The sequence below is a fragment of the Martes martes genome, assembly GCF_963455335.1.
Source record: "Martes martes genome assembly, chromosome: 12".
NCBI classification, from domain to species: Eukaryota; Metazoa; Chordata; class Mammalia; order Carnivora; family Mustelidae; genus Martes; species Martes martes.
This window is the reverse complement of record NC_137900.1, coordinates 63518517-63545827: the sequence shown is the minus strand read 5'-3', so window position 1 is coordinate 63545827 and position 27311 is coordinate 63518517. Positions and strand designations below refer to the sequence as shown.

General features: G+C 42.8%; 1 protein-coding gene across 1 annotated transcript; it reads right to left on the bottom strand.

Annotated features, from left to right (window-relative positions):
- Positions 1-500: 500 nt before the first annotated feature.
- Positions 501-27311, bottom strand: ANP32B (acidic nuclear phosphoprotein 32 family member B). Its single transcript, XM_080820547.1, has 7 exons — positions 26929-27311; positions 16663-16812; positions 12634-12756; positions 7010-7199; positions 4428-4552; positions 2122-2191; positions 501-1083 (listed from the first exon to the last, which is right to left on the bottom strand). Exons 1-7 carry the CDS (start codon positions 26980-26982, stop codon positions 1016-1018), a joined length of 780 nt encoding a protein of 259 aa, XP_080676673.1. The 5' UTR covers positions 26983-27311; the 3' UTR covers positions 501-1015.

Genomic DNA, 27311 nt, shown 5'->3' with positions numbered 1-27311 from the left:
TGATGCAAAGCCCATTTTTTTTCAGACCTTCCTGTCAGTGAGGGTCACAGACCATCAGTGTTACAAGAGACTTCAGAAACCATTTAGTCACACCCCCTCAATTTTACAGACCAGGAGGTGATCTAGAGGTCAACGCAAGGTCACACAGGAAATCAGTGGCAGAATTAGAATTAGGATCTCCATAACCCAGGGTAAGGCTTTTCCTTTGTATTATCCTTTTCTTCTTAATTCATCTATTACTTGAATCTAACAGTTTTTATTGGCTTTCAAGGGCTCCAGAGCACTGAATTTCAAACGTTGTTTTGGGGTGGGGGGGAGCCTACTCCCACAGTAGAGGAATGAGGAGAATCAGATTTAAGTGTTCAAAGACCCCCCTATACACTTGTGCATTTCCTCTCAACAACCATTAACATAAAAATCCCAGAGACACCAGCTCTTTAGTGCTTTAACATGAGCTTACAATTAAAGTCTAATTTAAAAATGTAAGCATACAACTAGACTTTACCAAAGAGGAATGTGTTTATTTCACTTAAATTCTTAAAAATACTTTTTTGGCAGTTGACACATAAAATGTCCTAATGTAAAAAAATTTCATTGAAAAGAAAAGCATGAAAAAACAGACCCAAAATGTTAAGATTTTATTTACAAAGCTTCTTTGTTGTACAGAAAGTAAAAATGCTGTTACAGTCTCGGTGTAACTGGTAGCCACAGACGGCCGGCTCACCAATCACAGCTCCCCGCGCTACAGCAAGTCTGACACGAAAACCTAACAACGCTTACAATTTTGTTGGGGTGAAGTCCCCAAGCTTGGTGGTGAATTTCCAAGAGGGGCTAAATGGAGGAAGGTGGAATGTCACAGGAACTATTCTTTGGCTCTTTGGGTGGGTGGGTGTCCTGGGGTTTGTATCACAGCTACCTTTTTTTTTTTTTTTTTTTTTTTTAAACAGCTACCAAATCCATATGAGCAGTCCAACCAATACTGAACAGTTCTTTCTTTGCAAGTTTTTTGGGGGTCTTAATCATCTTCTCCTTCATCGTCTGTTTCTCTCTTCCTCTTTTCACCTTTCCCACTTTCTTCCTCTTCTGCACAATAACAAAAATTCACTTTGAGACAATCGGAAAAGTATTTGCCTATGTTATTGTTAATGGAGGTAACAACAATGAACTTTTGACAGTTGGGAGATTTAAAACCTGTAAGCTTGAACAGACTGGTAGGTTGATGATTTTAAGAGGTATTAACTAAAAAGCACAACTAGCAACCACTGAATGAAGAAGGGCAACATGCCCAGCAACATCTCAAATGACAGCAAAGTTAACCCAGTTTTCTCCATTTTAATGTGCTGTCTTTAAGTTGACTCACATTGTAGCAACTGAGTGTTTAACTCAAAAGGTACTTCTTAGAATCCTCAGGTACCTGGTATTCTTGAGGACCCAAGAATACCTACACATCATCCTGTTTTCTTCCAACCAGTAAAAATTCGAGGCTCTATCAACGAAATTACCTAAACACGCATGCTGTTCCGAAAAGCTCCCTAAGGGCGGTACTGAGCCCTACCTACCGTTGCACTCAGTGTTAAGTTTAGTCCAGTGCCTGGCACAGACAGCAGATGCTGAGAAAGCACGAACCAATGGAAAGCAGAGCAAACAATCTCGTACTCTGAAACCCACACAGGTGTGAGAATCTGTATTTCCAACAATTAACAAATAAATAGCTGTTTCATTGGTTTTGATTGTGGTAGGGAAAAGAAAGAACAGTAATAAAGTTGGAAAGATGCTATATTTATATCTTGCAGAAGTTATGATCCAGTTATTAAGACTTTAGTGAAAGACTTCCCAAACCAGCAGTGTCAGGTGTGGCAGTCATCCCAGCGCTGGGGTAGGTGGGACACACTCCAGGCGCCAGCCAAGGGCAGTCTCCTGTCTGCACACAGCTGCTACCGCCGCAGGGTAGGCGGTCTCAGCAGCCCAGGCGCCCTGACAGCGCTGTACAAGCACCTGTGAAGGCCACCCGGGCCGGGTGAATCTTATTTTGTTCTCTCTTTAGTTTCAAATTCTAAATTAATGGGCATTTTCCCGTGAATTTTTAACTGAGGGGGACCTAAGTGCATGCGTAACACCCACCTTCATCTTCATCTTCATCCTCATCGTCTTCATCTTCATCAACTTCTCCATCATGTCCAAATTCTTCTTCCTAAAGACGAGTAAATAGCGAATGCTATTGGATTAATCTGTGAACTTAGGAAGTACAGAGAAAAAGATAATTTGCCAATAAATGTAATAATTCATCAAGGAGAAAACCTTTTAATATTATCTTTATCTAATTTAATGTCCTGAAATCTGTTCATTTTTCTGAATAAGCTTAAACTAAAATTTTCTTTAAAAACCGCTTTTTAGGATCTTAACTTTTTACTTTGTTGCCTTTTTCAAATATAATTCCACTTGTCCTCCCCACTGCATAAGAAAGCAAAATGGAACTAAGAGAATTTGTGATGTAAGACTTGCTGCTTTCTTTCTCTATATTCTTTTCTTTAACCTTCTTTAATCTGACTTCTGGTGTAATTACTGAGCTCTCTGTCCTTCTAAAGTCACCTATTCTTATAGGGGTCTTACATCTTTTCTTCATTACTTTCCTATTTATTGACTCTAATTTCATACATATATACACAAGCATATATACACATATGAATACACATACACACACACATATGCCCATATAAATTATGTATAGATACAATACACACCATATATGTAGATATAAATAAATATAGAGAGAAAAAGAACTGTCTGTGATCCAAGCATTGGTTCATTTTCCTGGATTTCCGTTCTACAGGTCTGATAAATAGTATATGATCATATTTAGTGGATCCACTTTTTCCTAATCTGCACAGCATTGCTAGATCTCTGCTAAGGAAATCCAGCAATCCACTTTTTCCTACAGGTATTCCTGTGGCTGTTTTGATTCTACATTCCTTTTTTTTTTTTTTTTTAAAGATTTTATTTATTTATTTGAGAGAGAGAGAGAGAGTGAGAGAGAGCATGAGAGGGGAGAAGGTCAGAGGGAGAAGCAGACTCCCCGTGGAGCTGGGAGCCTGATGCGGGACTCAATCCCAGGATTCCAGGATCATGACCTGAGCTGAAGGCAGCTGCTTAACCAACTGAGCCACCCAGGCACCCTCTACATTCCTTTCTATATTCATTCCCCTGAAGAGCTAATTCAGTCTTAAGGTTTCAAATATTAGCTGAAAGACCTTGTCTTTTGAGAATTTGCTTTATTTTCATTTGTATTAAAAGTATAACCCCCCTTTTCATTTATATTAAAAGTATTTACCCAAGTTATATAAAATAGAAAACAAAAAACAAAAAACTGCTTTTTAGGGGCGCCTGGGTGGCTCAGTCATTAAGCGTCTGCCTTCGGCTCTGGTCATGATCCCAGGGTCCTGGGATCAAGCCCCACATCGGGCTCCCTGATGGGCTGGAAGCCTGCTTCTCCCTCTCCCACTCCCCCTGCTGTGTTCACTCTCACTGTGTCTCTCCCTGTCAAATAAATAAATAAAATCTTTAAAAAATAAAAACAGAAATAAATAAATAAAACTGCTTTTCAGAAGCATTTATTTTGCCAGATGTGTTTAATTAGTATACAATTTATAATGAATAATTCAAAAAATGATTTTAGAACCCTGAATTTCAGAAGTGAATTTTTATATGCTCATCCTCATAAAAAGCTTCTTTTAGGAATTTAATTTCATTAAATACCTATGAGATTACACAAATTGCTCAGCCTTTCTTTTTTTGTACTGCAAAGCAACGTGCATTCTGATGACATCTCATTTTCTCTGCCTGTTTTCATAACTTCCTTGAGGTCTGTCAAAGTCAAGTCACTCCTTTCTCCTGTCCTTCTGTGGCATTCAGCTCCTCAGAGGTGTTCTATCACTGGGTGTCCCGTAAACTAGACGACTTGCTCTTTCAAGACAGGACCACATTCTTGCTTAACTTTGCATCCCCACCTCTTTAAAACAACAGGCATTAGATGTATTTACTGAATTAAGCTGAACATACAAGAACAAATTCAGACTCGGTAAACATATCCTTCCCTTCAACACAACCAAGGGATGGACATACCATCAGCTCTCAACACTTCGTTTTCTCACCCTATGGAAAGGACACTCATTACTTCCTAAGTTAAAGGGTCAAAACTTATCCCACACAGCCAAGCACTGTGTCTAATTAGCATTCTGTAAGCATTCTGCTTAGTATTTACTAAAAGGGGAGGAAAAGAATTATATCAATCAAATTGTTATTGGTCTATTTACAAGTTTACTACTTTCATTAGAAGCCCATTTTCTTTCTTTTCTTAACAACAACAGCAAAAAAGACCTCCACATTTTTAGCTACAAATAGGAAACAGAACAGCAAACAGTTACACCAACCTCCCCACTGACTTCGTCTTCATCTTCTTCTCCTTCTACATCTTCGTCTTCATCTTCATCCTCTTCATCATCAAACTCTTCCTCCTCACCATCCTCATCCTCCTCGTCTTCCTCATCTTCTCCTTCTGAAACAGTCCAAATGAGTTCATTAAATCCCCTCGATGGCCCACCAGGCACGCGTACTAAGGTGCTAGGGCGCTTTAGGTCGGTCTAAGAGACAAACACTGGGCTACACCAGTGCCTGGGAAACCCACGCACCACACCTGCCCCCTTTCTCCCAGGCAGCTGCAACCTTTATCCATCAGAGTCCCCTCACATCTGGAGGCCAGGAGTCCTGATGGACTAGCTGTACACTACAACAGCTACTGATGAAAGGACAGAATTCCTAGGAATTCTGATTTTTTTTTTTTTTTTAGTTTTTCAGCTCTCATTTATCAGTCATGATATGTACAAGAAAAACATTTATAGAAACACATATACACAAAAGCAACAAAAAATAAAAATGCCTTTAAACCACTATGTTAAGGTGAATAAAACTATGCGGAATAAGAAACATCATCAATAAAAATTAAAACTAACATTAAATATCAATACTTACACAACAAAGTGGACTGTTAGCAAAACAAAGCTAACATACGGTCACAAAGAAAGACAAAGGCATCAACCATCAACATAGTGTTTTGTCTCAATACCTCCTCCATGTTTTGGCCTTGGGAAATAATAAGGGAGGGGGAAGTAGGTAGGGGTGTGTATGTATAAAATAAGATCAGCCATGAACCAGTAATTGTTGAAGCTCAGTGATAGGAACATGAAAATTAGTTTTATGGTTATTTCTATCTTTGTCTATGTCTGGAGTTTTCCATAGCAAAAAGTTACCACACGCCTCCCCCAAATAAGTACACTGAGCTCCTTCTCTGAGGTAAGGGTACCACCACAAAACCAGAGGCCAGATGAGGAACCTGAGAAACACTCATAAGCCTATAATGGGAGGGTCAGCATGGGTGGGGAACAAGAGGCAGGCTGAGAGGCACCTGCAACCTGTGTCTCCACTCCAGCTGGTGCAGGCTTAGAGGCTAGCAGTTCTTACCGCTCCTGGTCCTAGAGCCTGCTGCGCTGTCCGGCTTCCTAGTCTCTGCAGGCTCTTCCCTTTCTTCTCTGCTTGGCTAACACGGATTCAAACCTTTGGGTTCAGTTTAACATCACTTCCTCAGACAAACTCGCCAGACCTCCTAATCCCGGCTCATACACTCTCACATGAGCACCTGATACTCCTCCATTATCACACGCTTTACTCACTTGGGATTACTTAACGTTTCTCAGCAGACCGTAAAGACCAAGGACAGGAACCATGTCTACTTTCTACTTTCAAAACTATATTCCACAGTCCCTGGCACATAAAAGCTCAAACTTCTTGCTTGACTGATACTCCCTCTCAGGAGCTGTTCTCCACCATCCAAGGAATTTCCTTACAGGCTCTTGCACATGTGGCCACTCGACCTGTTTAAGGTGAACTTAGACGACAAGAGGCACGATGAGGGTTTTCATGACTACCTGAGAACCTCCAGTGAAGGAGTAAGTGATGTGAACATATGGAACAAAGTGAGAAGTCCTATCCTGTGTCTGCTTTACCACCCTACGTCCCCTCCTTTTTTTTTTGCCTTGTCTCAAATCTGAGGTCAATCTGCAAAGATGCTACCAGAATATTACACCATTAATTGCACCCAAGCTGCCTGATGTTTTTCTCCTCTATTTTTCTTGACCATTTGTTTTATGTATTTTTCCCTTTAAAGAAAAGATATTTAAAATAATGCTTCAAATACAGTAATACCACAAATTCCAGCAACACTAGGAATTCTAGGACAGTAACTTTTCTTCATGCTGACTTGTGTGAAAACTGATCATTCTGCTTCCTCTAAGCCACTGGAGGTGAGAAACTATTTACCCTGAGTGGCTCAGAGTCCGTGAGTCATGGTGCAAGGAGAGCACAAGGCCATCAGGAAAGCGATTTATGTACATTTGGATACAATGGACACGTACCTAGTATCTGTGAAGTGCTAGGCCTTGTGAATAAAGATGACAAAAACCATTCCTACCCAAGATCATCATAGCATAGTTGAAAGGGACAAGAGTAGCAGAGAGTGACAGGTTATGAAAGAGGTAAGCAAGGAAGAGCTTTAGCATGCACAAGGAACCTAACCTAGCTCACGAGCATCAGGAAATGCAATCTGGAAGTGCTCACAAAGCGGAGTTTGTAAGGATAAGTCAGACAGTAACCAAGAAAAGAAACGAACAAGGCAGGGAAGACACGAGATGATGGTCCTTTCAGTAAACTGTAAACCAAAAATACTTCAATGTGTTAGGGCTCCAAATTCAAGGCTAACAAATCATTTTTATTTTGAATCATTTGAAGGCTTCAATGTCCCAAGAACTTACTAAAAGAGGTCCTAGTTCCAAATTTAATGGAAATAAATTCCCTATACACATGGAAAGTAATTATTGTTCTCAATACCAAGAATATTCAACAGCTTATCATGACCTTTGACAAGCAGAAATTAGGTTCACTGGATGTCACCCCCACTTACCTTCATCCTCCTCTTCTTCATCCACACCATCCACCTCAGCATCTGAGTCAGGGGCTTCCCGATCCTCTCGATCATAGCCATCCAGGTAGGTTAGCTGGGGCAGGAGCTTGAAGACACTCTCTCGGTAGTCATTCAGGTTAGTAACCTCACAGTTAAACAGATCCAGGCTTTTCAGATATTCCAACTTTTTCTGAAGAAAAGGATTAAGAAACAAAATTTCTAAACCAAAGGAACATAAGCAACAAAACCCATCTCCCGAAGAGGTAAGATTCTAGGCTCTGTATTCATTTAGCTGCTACCGACTCAGCTTTATACACAGGAAAACATTTCAAGTCCTTCACAACCTTTATAATGGGCCACTAGATTTTAGATTTTACAATCTACCTTCTCTACCTTCTCAGAGAACTGTCTTTTTCTGGAAGCATTAGTAATTTTAAGAAAAATGAATTTGAAAAACTATTCATTAAAACTGGATCTTTTCACAGTATGAGACAAATCAGAGTTTCAATAAATTTGGTTCAAAACTAAGTTTTAACATTCAAGTAATCAGATGGCCAACAAGAACTTGCTGGCTATCAAGTCTAGTCTTCAATGCTCTTGGGGTGGCAGGATGGGGGGAAAAATCATTCAATTAATCAATGCATCAATTTTGAAGTACTTGAGATTTCTATTCAGAGACACAGATGTGAAACACAAGAGAATAGCATATAATAAAGCAAGATGATAATGATTATTGATAACGGTTATTCTCCAGAAAGAGAGGAGTCAGTACAGGCTGGGGAAAGGGAAGGGGCACTCAAGAGTTGGAACTTCTGAAGGAGAGAAACAATGCTCTTTTTTTAATTTGGGGGGAAAGGATTAACACCATTACCAGACCTTTCTGATATAAATTTCTTCTGATTTTACCACGCCCTGAAATTTTGTTGCAATACCTCATTTGTTTAGAACTTTGGTTTAATCTATCTAAAGTACAAAACACAAAGTAGTTGGTATCTGAAAGCCTGGGTCGAGGAAAGTTTTCTGAGTAGCCAAAGTAGTTAAGAAAATGTCCATGTATTTTACTCAGGGACTCATTTGCTATTACAACTGTGTAACAGTATTTCAATCCCAGCTTTTGCAAATTGTGACTAAGGGTGAAGGGAGACTCTGTGAGGGCAGAGGGAGTATATTACGGGCAAATAGAAGAGAACAGCAGGAAGTAACAGCAGACCCCCTTAGGAAGAAGAAGAGGGCCAAGTGTTTAAAAAGCAAACACAAAACATCAAGTAGTATGTAGCCTGGTGCCCTCTAGAATAGGGCCAATAAGCCCAGAGGGCACAGGACATGTAGCTTCATAAATGTCTCTTTTAAGTGTTCTTAATCAGGAGAAAAAGCTTGATATTCTCTGAGAAAGTAGTACCATAACAAAACGAAAACAAAAGTAAGAGGATCTCTGCATGAAGTAAGCTGCAAAAAATAAACACTGTTCAAAGGCTTTGATGCTTTATTGGGAAAACTATTTCAACATTCACAAGCCCCAGGAAGAATTGCAGATGAAAAAAGCCTTGTCTTCAGGACTTGAGGTATCTTAGTGATCTGGGAGAGTTACAAAATAATTTAAAATCTTTACCCTAAAGCAGGGCTTGGCAAAAGATGACCGGCCCACCCTGGCCCACTGCCTGTTTCTGTAAAATAAGTTTTATTCTAACACAGCCACTTCATTTGTTTACGTACTATGTACAGCTTCTTTCGTACTAGGATAACAGCAAAGCTGAGTAGCTGCGACAGACCCTATGGCCTACAAAGCCTGAAACATCTATCTGGCCCCGTAGAAGAAGGGCTGCTGACCCCTGCACTTATAGGATCTGCATCTTCCTGGTCAAAGAAGAGGTTCCCACACTTGTTTTATTTTCACTGAGCAGCCCTTGGGAACAGAGAGCCAGGCAGGGAACACAGAGCAGGGTTACGGCAACAGGCAAATGCACTCCTCCAAACACCAGTGTACAGTGATCCAAGAGTTTGTGGATCAAATAATGTGCTTATGTAAGTCAGTCCCCTGAGGTCTTAAGAAAGCGGTCCCCAGCCCTTCTAATCATAGGGAGAGCTGCTTTTATGTTGTGTGGCTTTCAGATTAGGTTCCCTACCGGGCAGGTCCTGACCTCCAGAAGCCCAGGTAGGACTTCCTGCCAAAGAGGGGAAAAAATGTTGAAATACCACCCCAGACAACTAGCTGACACACTGGGAACTCTTTTCTCTTCACAAAAAGGTTGTCTCTGTACCAGCTAAGATACGACCACAAGTAAATTTAGGCAGCTTTCCCAAAGTCTAAAAATTCTTCACTCAAGGGAATGAGCCATTTGCTTTTCAAAATTATTCCCTAGGAATGAATGCACGAAAATGCATACAACCCCTGATCTCTCACGCTCTATGGTGCCTCAAGCCCCTTCTCTAGTTCCACCTCCTGTCACAGTACACAGGGCCTCCACCTATTTCTGAAACTCCATGAATCTGTGAAATTTTTGGCTACTTCTTAAGAACCCATTATGAATAACTCAAACATGCCAAACAGTATGCTAGAAAACAAAGTGAAAGCAAATAAACACCAACAAAATTCCAACTGTAGTACTCTAGAACTGTTTAAAGTAATACAATTGTGCTTTAAGGCCCAAAATATACTACCCACAGATTTAGTCAGGAACCCAATGTAATGTGTAAATACTGCTAAAAAAAAAAAAACAAAAAACAAACAAACAAAAAAAAAACCCAAAAAACAAGAAACAAAAAAACGCTCAAAAATCAGAATGCTACCACACCAGAAATGTGGCCTAAAACTAACAGGCTAGCCATAATAAACATTAAACATTTTATTAACAATAATTTTGCTTGCCTTCTTAGAATTTAGAAGGGCTTTGGGGGATGGTTTGGATGGCCCAGGTCTCTTAAAAAAGGTGTCCAAGGAAGTTTGAATTGATGCCTTCTTTGTCTCTCGATTAATGTCCCTGTAGCAAGCAGAGGCATTCACAATCATTGCAATGACTGTAAGAACTGGGCTCAAAGTAGACGGTGTTCAAAATGTACGTGGTTAATGAGGATGAGGATGGTGTTGTTCCCACTGAAGAATACTTTCAGAAGACAAAGCGGACCCAACATTCCCCCCCTTCACCTTCTCCTACAGTTTTATTTTATTCCAAGATATAACTTTAGGAGACCTACCTAGCACCCCTAGGCATCTGAAGAGTAAGTTTAGGAGAATGGTGGGAGGTCAAGCTTTTCCGGATGGCCCTGGCTGTGCAGCACTGTGGCTCTGTCACTGGCTAGCCTGGTGTGTGACTCTGGACAAGGGATTCGGACTCTCCCAAGCCTCAGCTTCCTCATGCATAAAAGAGGGCTGTGTTATTTCTTATTCTCTTTGCAGAAATGTGAGGATTACTAACAAAATCGCATACATGAAGCATCTACCGCAGTGCACGGTATGCAGCAGATCCTCTAAAAATGGTAAATACGATTATTTACCACTCTTCATTGTCCTGGGGGACCTAGATGTTCACAGCCACCAAAGGGTGCTCATACATCACTGACCAGGTCAGGAACACGCAAGAAAACAACTCCCATAAAATGTTTGCTTCTGCTCTGCCTCTGTGTGCTAGGCCATGGACAAAAACTTCTGGTGAAACATCAAAGAGGACTCGAGTTGGCACAAGAATTGGGCAACAGCCAGTGACCCACCATGGGAGGCACTGTGTGGCACTCTGTTCTAGAAAAAAAGGGGTTCTTAGGCTCACAGTGACCCTGAATCGATAGGCCTATCATAGACACATCCACAATAAAGAAAGGTTCAGGGGAGTCTGTCTAACTGAGAGACTCCAGCACTTAACTTAGTGCTCCTCTTGGAATTCCCAGTTTAATGTTAATTTGGGTATGGAATATATATGAAGGCAAAAAGAACAGGTCCCAAGGGCAGTGGAAAGAATGCTAGAGTTGGATTTAAACCTCTACTTTGCCATTTATCCTGTGGCCACTGAGTAATTATTTAAGCTCTCTGAACTCGGTTCCCTCATCTCTAAAAGGGGGACAGTCGTTCTCTTTTCTCTGGGACACAGGAGGATACAATGGGCCAATGTTAATGTCCTTGAATACAGCAAAACTCACTAATGTTTGCTGAAACACTGGAAATGGGGATTGGGTTAGAGGAAAAGAGCAGACTAGTAAAAAGGAAGGAGCCCAAGTATCTGGGTGTACCTACAACAGAACAAAGGGGCAAATTCACGAAGCAAAGGTGAGAAACAGGCTCCTAGCATCTGAGAAAGAGGAGCTGACCGTGGTCCACTGAATGAAACACAGAAATAAAGGGACTCAATAAAAGGCAATTTAACCTACATTGGAGCAGAGCTGTAATTATTGATTAGGAGGAAAAAGATGCTATAATTCTGGCAGGAAATCCTCTCTGTTAGAAGAAGTCACAATTTAACTCTATCTTCCTTGAAAAATCGACAGAGCATTCTCTACAAGTTAGGTGAAACTCAAATAAATATTTTAATGTGCTGTGACATCAGAATTGATAGCGATAATAGAAAAAGATGTCTTATCCTCTTGGGTTTTGCTCTTCTGGATCCTGAGACAGCTCCGACCTGCTTGCAAAACCCTCTCCCAATTAATGTTTGCTAGATAAGTCAAATGGGAAGACTGACTTAATGTATACATAAAAACACATGTGAAACAAGTCGGGAGTTCCATTAGCCTTATTAAAATGGAATTTGGTCTCAATGACAAATTTATAGAATGCCCTATTTAAACAAATCAGTCACTTAACAATCTTGAATTCATAGCACTTTCCCAGTGGCAGCCACAAAGAACAGCCTGGGAGGCTGCCCCACACTTACATTAACCTCTCCCTGCCCTTTTCTCTTTTCTGCCCTACAACTTCCATGTGGACTGGACCCCCATTAGCACAGCTTCCCAACTTACAAAGCAAAGTTAAGTGCATTACCGTACTTTATTCTCAGAACTCCTAAGTAAAGTAAGGCAGAGCTTATTATCCTCCCTGCTTCCTAAGTGAGGAAACTGAGGCCCAGAGAGAAGAAGCAATTTGCCCAAGGTCACACAGTAAGCCTGTAACTCAACTAGCACTTAACATTTTACAGCTTATCCCAGTATAAAGACTGAGGATTCAGGGGTTCCCATGCAAAACTTAAGGCGACAGTGATCCAGTGGGGCACAAGATCAATTAGAAGACCTAAAACTAACTGGAGCTGTCCTTGGACTGTTCATCTACAATTCAGATATGCCATCCAGTATGAACAGCTTTTTCTGTAAAAGTATAAAAGTACAGACTAGCCTGGCCAATTTGAGGGAAAAAATTTTAAGATAAATGTTTAAGACTATGGTCAATATATGAAAGTTAAAAAGGACAAAAAAAAAAATCCCCTTGGAAGGAAACCACCACAGTATCAGGCAGGGAGAGCAAAGCCACAGGAACACATAACCAGAGAGGCCCTGATCTTTAAAACTTCTACAGAAAGTGTTATAATAAAAACCACCACCTTCTTGATCAATTATCATCATTTCCAAGCATTTCCCTCACTATAAATAAATATGAAAATGAAAATGACCAGTAAGTCCTGGTTTCCAAGTCCTCACTTACTTACCAAAGGTTCCAAGGTGCTGATATCTTTCAGTTTATTTCCACTTAAGTTTAGATGTGTAAGATTTGGAAGTTTTTCTGCTAACATGTCCAGACCTCCAAAGATTCTATTGTCACTGAGCTCAAGCTGCAAGAGAATATACCACATACACACAGATACACACAGAGAAACACCTATCATTAAGGTGTCATAAGTAGCTAATACAATTCTTAAATACTTATCAAGATCAAATAATCTCTGTTCCTGTTAGGGCATGTTTGTTCATTTTGTTTGATTAAAACCAGATTATGTAGTTTACAGATCCCAAGAACATTTTAGGAGAGGAGGAGAAACAGGATGGATAAGAGCTGCATTTCCTTAACCAGCTGCTAATTAGTTTGCTCAAGATCTGGCCCTGACATCGATGAATCCATTTTCTAACCTAAAAAGTGGGTCAAGACAAATTAGAATTCTTTGAGAAGTTGCAACAGTCTATACCTGCCAGGAAGGGTAAATGGTCTGTGCATTCTAAGCAGCTTATTCCATGTGCCAAACAAAGCTCACTATGCCCACTTGAAAGCTGATCTGGTCCTATATAGTTCTGACACACTGGAAGGTTCTCTACCTGGAAGCCACCAGGGAGTGTTGTTCCGAAGGCTACAGGAGTGGAACAGGTCCCAAGGCAAGCCCTTAAAGAAGCTCCATGACCTCAGGAAAGTGAGTGGGCCAACAGCTTCAGGGCTGCTGAAACCAACTCCCCAGAGGCCACTTCTTGCATAAACCCAGCACTAGCCTTTATGAGAACCTACTCTAATTTCTTTGTGGCAGGTCAAGTAGCACTGCAAGTGGTCTGCCAATGAAGGAATGAGCCTTCACTGAGGAATCAGAACCCGAAGTGAAAGAAATTGGAGCCAGAAAAATTAAGACAGTCGAGGGCATATAATTCAAACTCTTCATTTTGCAGATGAGAAAACTCGGGCCACAGAACTGGTTTCAATTCTCTAGTTTAGGTGCCAACAACAACAGCCAACCACATCTAACTCTTACACAGTACCTACGTGTACTTAGGTACAGAGCCAGGCACTGTTTGAAACACTAGAAATATGAGCTTATCTGCTCTTTTTTTTTTTTTTTTTTTTTTAGGATTTTATTTGACAGAGATCACAAGTAGGCAGACAGGCAGGCAGAGAGATGGGGGGAGGCAGGCTCCCTGCTGAGTAGAGAGCCTGATTCGGGGCTCGATCCCAGGACCTTGGGATCATGACCTGAGCCGAAGGCAGAGGCTTTAACCCACTGAGCCACCCAGGTGCCCAAGCTTATCTGCTCTTACAATAACCCTATAGGGTAGGCAGAATTATTATCTCCATTTAAAGATGAGGAAAATGAACTATAACTCTGTGACTTGCCCTAGATCACACAACAGTTCTAGGCGTGACCAAAGACCTAAAGCCAGGCAGCCTAGCTTCCGAAGAATTTGCCCTTCCCACTATGCTATGTACTCAGAATAGCATGAAAATTTTCACGTAACTTAGTCTTTGGCATGCAATGAAATGAACTACATGATGCAGAAGAGAGGAACTTTTAAAAACCTAAATACTTGTTGAAAGAATGAATTTAAAAAACAACTCAAGTCCTCGACTTAGGCGTTACTAAATATTTCAGAAGAGGAAACGCAACATTTCAAAACATTTTTTTCCTTCCCACGGGATATTCCAAATTATCTAGTCATTCTCTAGATTTGTAAATACAAATCTATGGGCATCTGGGTGGCTCAGTTGGTTTTAGGTATGCCTTTTGCTCAGGTGATGATCCCAGGGTCCTAAGATGGAGCCCCTAGTGGGGCCCCTGCTCAAGGAGGGAGTCTGCTTCTCCCTTTCCCTCTGCCCCTTCCCCCTTGCTCTCTCTCTTCTCTAAAATAAAATATGCTTTTGAAAAAACAAAATATATAAGTCTTATCAACAAAGACTCAAGTGTTAGCTTTACTGAGATTTCAGTAAATCATAACAAAAACAGAGACTACTTCCCTTGGTTGGTTAGAATGTCACACATACGTAATACTCCTATCCTTTCAACATGAATTACCTTAAGGAATAGAGACAGCAAGGCAATCTGCCAACGCATTTAGTGGCATGTTTATTTTGAAATGAAACCAATGTGTAAATTTAGGAAACCTGGGATATTTACACATTAAAATTTCTTTCAGAACCAGTTTCTTTTTACAAAAAAATCTGTGCTCCAGGGTAGGAAGAAAAGAAGTTTGTTATCAGTTGTGAGAACGTCTTATCAGCCTTTAAGTTTGATATGTAGATCTCTCCACTCCTCCCTAACCCTGCAAGTAAGTGATTAACGAGGCTTCAGAAGGATTTGATAAAGCTCTATATAGACAGTCACTGGTTCACTTCTCTTCTGAGTCTGACAGAGTACACACACCACAGTAAAGCAGGAAGATGTATCAGGATGCTAGGAAAACAGAACTCGAAATACACACTAGGATCACACTAGCAACAAGTTTTTGCAGATACATGCTAGAAAGCCATCATTTGTTTAATGGGCTATTCAGAGCTCCCAGTGTCACCAATAACCCATGCAAATACAAAAGGATTACACCTGAACCTCTAAAATAGATGCTTAGATGAAAGGAACAATATACAAATTTAAATATAACAGGATTATGCTTTCTGATAGGAAGCTAAGTTACCTGAAACTCGTGAGGACTGTCTAAGCATTTATTACCTAAGGCAATAAATTTTTAAAGTTTCAGGTTTGGTTTTCTTTTTTTAAATATTTATTAGATTGAGAGAGACAGAGAGGGAGTGAGCACAAGCAGGGGGAACAGCAGGCAGAGAAAGAAGCAGACTTTCTGCTGAGCAGGAAGCCCATGTGGGACTCGATCCCAAAACCCTGGGATCATGACCTGAGCTGAAAGCAGACTGGTAACCGACTGAGCCACCCAGGTGTCCCGGATTTTTGGTTTTTAATTAATGTACTTTACCCATAACTATCTCCTCTCAGGACTCAAAGCAAGCTACTGAACAGCCTACCTGCATTTTGCCTAAATCTCATTACAGATTTCTCTGTGTACCTTGGATAAAAGTTCTGCTTAAATTCCCTAATAAAGTGAATACCAAACAGTGGAAAAGCCTGCAATACTAAGACATATTTTTCATTATGTAATAGAGAAAGTACTGGTTTAGGAAATAGGAGATATGGGTTGTTTTGGCTCTAGTGCTAACCTCTTTTGTAGGTGGCTTTAGGCAGATCACTATACCTTTCTGGGTCTATTGCTAATGCCTATAAAGCGAGGGACTAGGCTAGAATCAAGCAAAGTTTTTTCCAGTTTTGACTTTCTGGAGCCCCGAGACAGTTACATGTACAAGGACATGAGAAAACATTTTTCTAGAGAGCTTTTTTTTTTTTTAAAATTGGTGGCGTGACTGATTTACAATTAGACCAATAAAGTACTAACAACAAGCCACTGGCTAGGATGGGAAATACAGCAGCTTTGTTACAATGAATTCTTGCAGTCACAACACATTTTAAACTTTCTGGTCATTAAGAATTACACAATAGGTTTGGATGATCAGACTACACATCTGAAAAGTCTTTACTGAAACTCACCCTTAATCAACAAACATAAAACATGAAGAGTGAGAGGCACCTTTGGTTCTTAAACCAGAGCATACTAAGAAAAAAACACAGCTAACATTATAACATACAGCAATTAACCAGTAATAGCTTATTCACAAAATAATTATTTTTCATAACTACTGCTTATTGAGCATCCAACGCATCTTATTCCTAAACATCACAGCAGTTCTGTGAGGCTGGGTGGTATCACCAATTTACAGGTGAGGGAAACTGAGCCTTAGAGAGATTAAGTACCCCGCAGAAGATCATCAGGGAACTGGCGGAGCTGGAATTCAATCCCAGATAAGCCCAGGTCCAAAGGCCACGTGCTTTCTGCTACACTAACTGCTTCCTTACAGGTAAAATCACACATGTTTCCCTTTCTCAGGATGGTCTCTCTTTTACTGCTAAAGACAAAGTACTTACCTTTTTCAATTTAGGTAGTTTGGGGAGATTTGAAACTGAAATCAAGCCTACATTTATTAAACTGAGGAACTCTAAGTTCACAAATTCAGCTGTTAAGCCCTCAATTTTCCCATCATTTGATTTGCAATTATCCAGGACAAGTTCCCGAACCTGTGGATGACAAAGGGGAAAGAAGGAAAAAAAAAAACAAGCTTTCAGAAACATACATAAAACAAAGAACGAAGCAAAACCTACAACCATAAACACCCAGCAAAAACATCCACATACAGGGGCGGCCTCTACTTAGACCTAGATCACAGTTATAAACAAATGAAAAATGATTAAGCATTCAGTAACAATATACTAATAGATAGCAAGGATGGAATGTTACACCACGGTATAAATAAAGATTTAAACTCTTTACGTTCCACAGACAGAACTTCAGTTCTTAAAATGTAAGTGAAGAAACTATATCTTCCTTATTCCTTTTCCCAGGTCTGTTCCCCAAGAGGGGGCTTTAACTATGAAAGCAGAGAAGACACCGCCCCCACCCCTTGTCCTAACCCCACTGGGTGAGTCTCCCTCAAGGCCCAGGGGACTGACACAAGGAAAAGAGGAAAACTTTATTTTTCCTATCAAATCCCTAACTGATTCTGGCAACTGGTTTCTGCACTACACATTTCCACTTTTGGTTTTATTAATCTTTACTAAGATTATCTTGATAATTAGAAGGGGTCAAGATGCAAGAGGATTTAGTTCAAAACAAAGATCAGTTTGGGTTACATGTGAGAAAGCTATTTCTACAGAAGAAAACTGTTAAGACATTAAATTAGGTTCCTTTTTCAGGCCACAAAATCTCCTTATTTGTGGGTCCTGTAATTCAGAATTCCAATCCATCCAAGTGTACCATATCTGAATATTTTATTTGTATTATTTTTTTTAATTTTATTTATTTATTTGACAGACAGAACACAAGTATATAGAGAGGCAGGCGGAGGGAGAGGGGAAAACAGGCTCTCCTCTGAGCAGGGATCCCGAGGCAGGGTTCCATCCCAGGACCCTGGGATCATGACCTGAGCCGAAGGCAGCCGCTTAACCAACTGAGCCAGCCAGGTGCCCCACAATTCTAAATACTGATCAATTAATAAACAGTCTACTTTGTATCTACCATGCTAATCCCTACTTCCACTCTTGCTCTGTGGTGGACCCTGAAACTTGCAACTTTTTAACACATTTTAGTCAATTTACACTGATGCAAATTAGACTTAATGGCCAAAGGCACTCCTGTGGTGAATCTACCACGTTAAATAGCATTAATCAAGCATGCATGTGGAAGGGAGATGCTCACAGTTCTACAATGAGAATATGAGCTAATAATGTCTTCATCCTCCCATACAAAATCCAAGGATACTACTCTAGTAATTGCTATCATTTATGAAGCACTTACTCATTTTTTTTTTGCACCACCACACCTTCCTGCCTCCCCCCATTTACAGAGAAGAACACAGATTTAGAGTCTGTGATACCCACAACACCACAACTTCTCACTTGCTTCTTTACTACTTTTCACTACCCTGTCTACTTCCTCCTCCTAAGCCCTGGTTACAGTGAGGATACATGCAGGCCAGTTACACCTTTTACTTCTTTCTTTCCTTCATTCCACATTTCTTTACACACCTCTGCCATTTTCCCCTTTTCTGGGGAAAAATCACATCTGAAAACTTAAGGAAGGCGTCAAGTGAGGTGGGATGGGCTATAGGAAGAGATGCCCGAGGTCATATCCTGGCTCCTCCATTTAGGACCTGTGTGACCTCAGAAAAGTCACTTAGCCTCTCTGCGCCTCAGTTCCTCATCTGTGAAGGAAGATAATAGTATTCATGGCATGGAGCTGCAGAGGAGTAGCACCTGGAACACACTAAATGCTAAAAAAGTAACCTCTGGGGAAAGGGATGAGGGGAACGACAGGGACCTCTGCTTTTATTCCTATCTGTACTGGGCTTTTTATAAAAATGTATTTCTTTTGTATTAAAAAAAAGGAAAACCAACAAACCATAAAAATAAAGTCAACTGTAATTGCTCACACATCTAAAACAGCAATACTACTATAAGTCCTCATTTGGTTTGGGGGATTTTCTATGACTGTATCTCACAGAGAAACCAAAATATTATACAGAATGACACTAATATGCCAAAAGCCAAGTGAAGAGGGACTAGAGTTAGCCATATTGCCTCCCAGCTCACTGGGTGAAATCACCTGTTGGCTATTTCTTTCAACTGATAAAATTCCACTGTAACTAGGGTCATCAAAAACTACCATAAAGATTCAAATGTAAGCTAAAACAGGTTTGCTGAACCAACAGAATAGGAATCAAGAGGAGGGAACTGGGAGGGGGAAAAAAAAGATGTTAAATGATTCAATCTGCAGGTTCAGTTGCTGGGTGTGGAAGATGATGGAGGGGAAGGGTAAGTCCGGCTTAGAGAAATGGGAGCCATGTAGCTAGATGGAAGTTAAGTAGGGAACAGATCTGGAGGGGCAGATGTAATGAATACCATGAAGGATACTGAGTTTAAGGTTCCCTTGGGATGTGTGGGTACAAGTTTCCCCAGACAACAGGACATGTGGTTTGGGGTGCAGAGAAGGGTTGTCAGTTTTGTTTTTTGGAGTCATCAGGGTAGAAACAAGAGTGAAAGGATGGAATCCCTAGGAAGAGGACAAAGGACAGATATGCAAAAAAGACGAGAAGAATCAGGAATGGTACCAATGGTGGAGTATTGGTTTCAAACACCTGTAAAGGCTTCTGAAACAAGGCACAAGAAGTTACTGAGGAAAGGACTGAAAAAATTAGAAAACTTCAATGCCCGTCAACAAGGGACTCCTTTCCAGGATGCACTGTGGGATGAAATGTGAAGAACGGCTTCATTTTTATATACAGAAAATCTCAAGAAGAGAAAGGGAGACCTTCCTTTATTTATAACCTTATTTAGCGGGCACCCAGGTGGCTCAGTCAGTTAAGCATCTGCCTTTGGCTCAGACTGTGATCTCAGTGTCTTGGGATCAAGCCCTGTGTCAGGCTTCCTGCTCAGCAGGGAGTCTGCTTCTCCCTCTGTCCCCCCCACTCATGAGCTCTCTCTCAAATAAATAAAATCTTTTTAAAAAAATCTTATTTAGCATTTCAATGATGATAATATGAGTCTATTAGGAGAATAAAGATTTAAAAAGTCACCACTAGACTTCAAGCTTCATTATGGGCAGGGTCTTGTCTGTTTCAGTAACCACTATACCCCAGGTATGAGAAAGAGCTTTCACAACTGTTAAATGATGAAAACTGGTCACAGGCTTATCAGAGTACTGCCTACAGGTTTGTGTCAGGACTGTAAGGGACTGAGCAGATGCAGCAATAGAAAACCTGGATATAAAAGAGAACCTCTTCCTGATCACAAGCATTATCGTATCAATGCAAGAAATATTTGTCACTGTTAATATTTTGGTATTAACTTAGTCTTTGTGTATTTCAAATATAGGTGAGATAAAACTGTTACTAAGCATACTTTTAACAACACTGAATTTTTTTTTAAGTTTTTTAAGATTTAATTTATTTATTTGACAGACAGAGACCACAAGTAGGCAGAGGCAGGCAGAGAGAGAGGGAAGCAGGCTCCCTGCTGAGCAGAGAGCCTGATGTGGGGCTTGATCCCAGGACCCTGAGATCATGACCTGAGCCGAAGGCAGAGGCTTTAACCCACTGAGCCACCCAGGCGCCCCAACACTGAATATTTTTAATGGCTAAAGAAATTAGAGTATGTAGGATATACCACAAATTACAATCCTCTTGTATATTTCTAATTTTCCATTTATAAATAATGGCATGATACCTTTTTACATAAAACTTCTTCTGTAATCAGGATTCTTTGCTCACGTTCTATTGCTAGGTGAAAGAATAGAGACATCTGAGTCTCTGTTAATGAGTTCCGAGTTCTTTATTTAAAATGGCAACCAACCCCTGTTATTTTTTGTGACCTTTCCTGATATATGGAAATTTTAGATATTTGCGTTAATTTGTCTTTTTCTCAAGGATATCGTTTTTACCTTGAGAAAGAAAAAAACAACCCCAAAGAAACATGGACAAAAAACAGACAAGCCAAAAAATACAGAACATCACATTAAAAAAGTTGATGTGCAACTACAACAATAAAAACTGCATATTAAAAATGAGATAGATCATTCTACTCTTGTTGGGAGGTAGGGAGCTCCTCCTATGGAAAAGGCCAGGATGAATACAGATGTAGGTGAGTTTGTAAGTGGGAGAGCAAGAAGTTCAGGGAATGCACACCTGAGACTTCTAAATTTTCTCCCCAAGTAGGGCACCTGAGTGGCTCAGTTGTTAAATTTTCCCCACAAGTAGAAGGTAACAATTTACTGGGCTGAGTCAGGCAGATGATTGTATGGCTCAGCAGAGAAGGCATACCCCTTGACTTTTCCAGGAAGGCTGCAGTAGTAGTAAAGAAACCTGGCACCCCTGGACCGGAGTACCAGAGGCACAGTAAGAGGACAAGTCCCTGGGAAAAATCCACAGAGTGGGAATTACTGAAGAAAGCAGAGACCACAGGGTTCCACTTGGGGCTGTGCCCGAGGAAAAGAAGTCTGGAAAGCCAACCGTCAGCAGCTGCCTTCTAGCTCATCCGAAGTTCTACAGAGGAGCATGGTGAAAGGTGCCTGCTCTCAGGCACTGCATCAGCAGCATTTGAGGAAATTAAGTCTTCGCCCTGCCCTGTTCCTTGCTATGGAGGGACCCTGACTTGCTTGCAAGCGACAGAACTGTGGGAGAGGGGACAGTGGGCAGGGAGTTGGGGATAGATAACCCCATGGCCTCCCAATATAGACCCAGAATAAATGAGGGATTCTAATCAAGAAGGAATGGCCCCAGTTTCTCCTTCTGCTCCAAATCCTCACCAAGCTACTATCTAAGGAGGTAAGGCTGGGCAGGCATTTGTACATTTGGGTGTACAACTCAGGGAGCTATTTGGTCCAAGATAAAGTTAGCTGGCTTTCTGTTTGAAGACCGATAAACTTTAGAGACCAAATTTACTCTTCATCCTTAATCTTCCATTTAAATTAGATCTTTCTAAAAATATAAATTCAAGATAAATACTTAAAAACTATAAATAATCCATATTATTTCCTATTTAACTCTCGTTTTTGTTTTCTGCGACTATCAGAAAAACCACTATTTTCTACTACTTTTTAACCAAAAAATCTGAACTATACTATAGTCAAGTTATGGGGATTGGTGTTAGCAGAGAAAAAAATCAAGCAATTTTCCTTTCGTCCTCTCCAACCTGCTCTCTCTTTCCACTCCCCTGGCTACTGATACCAATTTTACCTAACTGGTTTGGAACTGGTTGGGTGATCTTCCCCAATTAGAACGGTTATAACTGTTACAAGGAGGGGGGAGGTAAAGGTATGGAGGAATTATAGATCATTTTGAGTTATCAATTCCTTTAATTAGAAAGTAATACCTGGTTATTGCAGTAAGTGAAACAATCTAAAAATGTAGAACAAGTAACTCCTGGCATCCTTGCCAACTTTCATTCTTCTGAGTTAACCAATGTTCCAAACCTTCTACTTTACCATTATTTTAAAATGATGTTTTCAGACACTTACATGATTTCCCTGATATGAGGAATTTGGGAAACAAGACAGGATCATAGGGGAAGGGAGGGAAAAATGAAACAAGATGAAACCGGAGAGGGAGACAAACCATAAGAGACTCTTAATCTCAGCAAACAAACTGAAGTTGCTGGAGGGGAGGGGGTGGGAGGGATGGGGCGGCTGGGTGATGGGCACTGGGGAGTGTATGTGCTACAGTTGAGTGCTGTGAATTAAGACTGATGAATCACAGACCTCCTCCCCTGAAACAAATAATACATTATACGTTAATAAAAAAATAAATTTTTTTAATGTTTTCAAAATGACAGAATATATATTAATGGTTCTCAATTGTATTTAGGTGACAGGACTGTCAGCATGAAAGAAGGAAACACCCATATCCTATTGGTTGTGTAGGTAAAGAAAGGAACCATTCTGAACAATAATTTGACAGAAGACAGATTCACATTGCAAGAGGTTCATTTCAGTACTACTTAAAAATGGCAAAAAAACTTCTAACCACCCCCATAAATTATGATCTACGCAGACATTAACAATGAAACTGCAAAATAATAGTAACACAGAGATAGAGAAGTTTACTGTATTTATATATATACATTAATAGAATTTGAATTTGGAAAATATTAAATATTTGGTAGACCATATACCCAAATGTCTAGATGGTAGAACTCTCACACACCCCCCATCCTATTTTATTTTTATCTACATCTACTATTTTTTCTTCAATTTAGATATAATACTTTAAAAATGGGGAAAAAAGGCGAGTAAGTTGCTATGCAACCAATTAGAATATCCCACTGTGCTGAAAATTACATTAAGAGACACAAGACGGAAAAAGTTGGGGAAAAAATGTAAAGGTGTAAAGTAGGAGAAACAGAAGTGTCTCCTAAGATTACTCTTATTTATAGGAGGAGTGCCTCGTCTTTGCACACAGCCCACCGGAGTACCACGGAGGCATCCAGTGAACCACAGGAATTCCCTGCCTTTCTAACTTTGAATGGAAAACTCCAACAGCTAACATCAAGGCTGGCTGTCTCTGGACGCAGAGTTAATAAGGTGCTCATAACAGAGGGCCACGTTTCGTGCAAGGGAAGGATGAGAGCATCACATGAAGAACAGGTATTTTTTCCATTCTGGAATATAACTAAATTGTGTTTCACTAGCCTCATCAGTGTTTTATTTCACATCTGAAAATACCATCAATTTCTGTGGTGTATATGGTATTACTAGCACTGCACAATTTCTTCTCAGTGAAGTAACTGATGATACAAATATTTTGTATGAAATTTTTCTTATCCTTGCCTATATTTTAAAATGATGATCTTCATTCTTTATGTAGATTTTAAAATGCCATCTGGGGCATTTTTCCAGTTTGAGAACACACCTGATAAGAAGAGCTGTTTTGGTCTTAGGAAAAAACCTGAATTACAAATTTCTTCACAAGTTCCCTCTTAAATGTGCATACTTGTATTTATAAGGAGTAAGACTATAGTAAATGGTGAACTGAACCTACTATCTTGGTCTCACACACCGTGGCCAACACAAGAAGGTAAGGGTTACCAGGGTCATCTTCAAACCTCAAAATAAAAATCAAAAAGTCACATACACAATAAAAGCCTATCTGGCCTTAAGAAAAAAAAAATTTACAAAAATCATGTGTGATCAAACCTCTACCCTCCTCAAACACTTAGTTCTCACTTGACAGCATCAAGTTCAACCACAGAATGCATGTATGCGTTTAAGAGCCTCCTGTCCATATTTTAACTCTACTTCCAGTGATGGTTCTTTTTTTCCCCCAAATGACAAGAGTCTGCAGGATCCCAGAGGCCAACCCTACTCTGTAACAGCTGGCCCCACAACAAACATAAGGAGCCATGTGACTGAGTTTGATTTTAAAGGAGTCCTCTTCCAACTTTTCATTTGCCTCAATGATGATTCTTTTGTGCAAAGCACTATTTAACTCTTTTAGAATTTCCTTCAAAATCTACAGCATTATTTCCCCTGAAAAGCCTTCAATTTAAGATCAAAGCTTTCCTGTCTTAAGAACCGAAATCTTGCTGAGTCTCCTCCTCAGGGTTCCCAGGGAAGCCTTTCTTTATGTGTCCCCCAACCTTAGCAGGCTTCCAGAAGGGCTCCCAAAGCCCCTAAACTGCACCAGCGCAATTTAGATACCACCAGGTTCTGAAGCTCCAGGGTGGAAGGCACTGCTGTCTAGTTCACCCTGCTTTTCCAGGCCCTGCCATACTGCCCGTACTCAAATATATAATAAACCAGTAGTGGACTGCTGTAGCCTAGTGCTATCCAGTAACAGTAGCCACTAGTCACCTGCTGCTTTTGAGCACCTGAAATGTGAATAGGGCAACTGACTAACTTTTAATTTAACGTTAATGAAACAATCACATGACTAACCTGTCTTTGGCAAGAGTATAAGGCCTAAGTTGATTACTTGAAAAGTTAACACCTGCTCCTACTTAAGTACTTCTAAAAAATAATATACTGGTTACTGCATATGTGAGAAAACTCCATATAGTGGGAACATCAGCCCAGTTGTGTCTCCCAGAAAGTGTAAAAATTCTCTTACAGCCCAGTTGTGTCTCCCAGAAAGTGTAAAAATTCTCTTACCGAACTTTAACTTTAGTTCTCGCACAAAGAGTTGAAATTCTAGTTTTAAAGCCCTTTGAAGATCCACGTGCATACTTTTGGAAATTTTGGCTAAATTTACTCCACATTCTACTAACTTGCAGCTCGCAGCAATAATGCAAGGGTGTGAAATTCACAACTCAAAATGAGAACAGAACTCTTTTAAGTTTTAGGGTGCGAAAAGGCTTAACCGTTCAATACACTAGCACGTGGCGGACACAAAATGTCTGACTGTGGACGGAGGGGTCGGCCGTGGTCGAACCCCAACCAGAAAACAGAAAACCCAGGGAACCAACCGGCGATGCCCACCCCTCAGGTCCTCCAAGGACGCGCGGGGAGGCTCACCGCGTAAACCATTTGTGGGGACACACCAAGCGAACGCCGGCTGATGAATTTCCACAAGTTGGCAACTTGTTACCACAGCTGCCTGACTGCACGAAGCGCGCTCATCGCTCGACTGGGACAGGGCGGGAGGACTTCCCCTAGGCTTCCCCACGGCCACGTAACGCCACTCACCCTAGCCCCCGGGTCTGGCGGAGGCGCGGCCGCCCCGCGCAGGCACTGGGGAACATGGCCCCGCGCCCGGCCGCCGGGAGGGCAGGGGTGGAGAATAAAGAGGCGATTCTCAAAGGCCCGCCCGCCGCTCACGCAGCCGCCGCGGCGAGTGCCGGCCTCCCTGGAGCACGTGCGGGGGCAGAGGCCGCGGAGACCGCGCGGCCCGCGAGCCCAGCCGAGGCCCGCCCGTATCCCCGGCGCCTGGCCCGGGCGGAGGCGGCCGCCTGGCGTTGCCCTTTTAAGAAGGGGGGAGGGGGACGGCAGCGCGCCCCACAGGAGTCGAGCCGGAGGAATCGGTGGCGGCTGCAGCGCGCGGCTCCCGCCAGTGCGAGCAGAGCCCCGGCGAGGCAGACGGAAAAGAAGCCACCGGCTCAGCCCGGCAGCGGCGGCCCGAATCCACAGGCCGGCTTAACGCGGCGGAGGGAGACAGGCGCCCGCCAACATGGCGCTCTGTCGGACCGTGGCGCGCCCCGGCTGGCGCGAGGAGCCACAGCCCGCCCACACCGAGGGGCCAGACTCCCGGCAGGAGCCCCGGGCTCCGCCGCCACGGCGCGGAGAAAAGGCGAAGCCGCCGCTGCCGCCACAACGGCTGGCCTGGGCCGACCGGGGCGCGCCCTAGGAGGCCGGGAATGGGGAAGGCCCAAAGGACGAAAGGGGAGGGAGAGAAATAGGGGAGAAAGTTTTATTTTTAGGCTTGAAAAATGGCGGGAACCGCGTCCTTTTTTCAAACTTGGCCTCGGGAGGGGCGGCGGTTGCGCCACCTCCGCCGCCCAGCTCGCCCCTCCCCCGCTCCGCGCGCGCCAGGCCGCGCCCGCCCAAGCTCCCGGGCCCGCGAGGGGGCTCCTCGCCCCCCTCAGAGGCCGACAGCCCCCTCCTCACCGCACGGCCCCCTACCCTCGGCCCGGCCGGTGCCAACCGCGAGGCCCGAGCGGAGGAGTCCCCGCCCCGCCCGAGCCCCTTCCGCGGCCGGCCCGGGGGCGCGCGGAGCCCCGGCGGGCCCAGCCCCGGCTGGCCGCGCGGCTCCTCGGCAGGCCCGGCCTCCGCCCGGCCGCGCATCCCGGGAGGCTGCAAACATGGCTCCCAGCGTTACACAACCCCCTCCTCCCTCCCTCGCCGCCGGCCACACGCACACGCGCTTCTCCGGGAAAGGACCCCGGCGGGCGAGGAGCTCAAAGTTTCCTTTCCCCCACCCCACCGCCTTCCCCAGACGGCCGCGGGGGCCCGCGGGCGCCAAAGAGTTAATCCCCGCGCGCTCGCTCCCCCCCTCCACGCCCGCCCGCCTGCCCGCCTTCCCCGTCCGAGCCCGCGAGCTGCGCCCTTCTCCGAGCCGGAGCCGGCGAACCCGCGGCCCGGGCCCCGCAGGTGGCCACCATTACATGCAAGTCATCGGGGGGGAGAGGGCGTCCGACGGAGGTTCTGCTTACAGCTGCCGGGGTCCGGTTCCTCAGCTCCAGGTGGATCCTCCTCTTCATGTCCATGTTTCCCTCTTCCCCCCTCTTCAAACTTAACTTTCCGCGGCGGGGGCGGAGGGGGGAGAGGCGTCCCGGCCTGCGCAGCGAGGGCCGTCGGAAGGGGTCTGCTGGCGGTAGAGCCCGGCGGCGCGGTCCCAGGCGGTGGGCGGCGTGCGGGCTGGCGAACGGAGCCCCCGGAGCCAAGTTACTCACGGGAGCGGAGAGAAACCATGGAGGGAAAAGGGGGCTGGAGCGCAGCGCTGGTCTCACTACCGCCGCCCCCGGCCGCGGCCCCGCACTGCGCTTAAACCGGCGACGCGGCGCGGGCGGCTGCTCGGCTCCACTCGGCCCCGCGC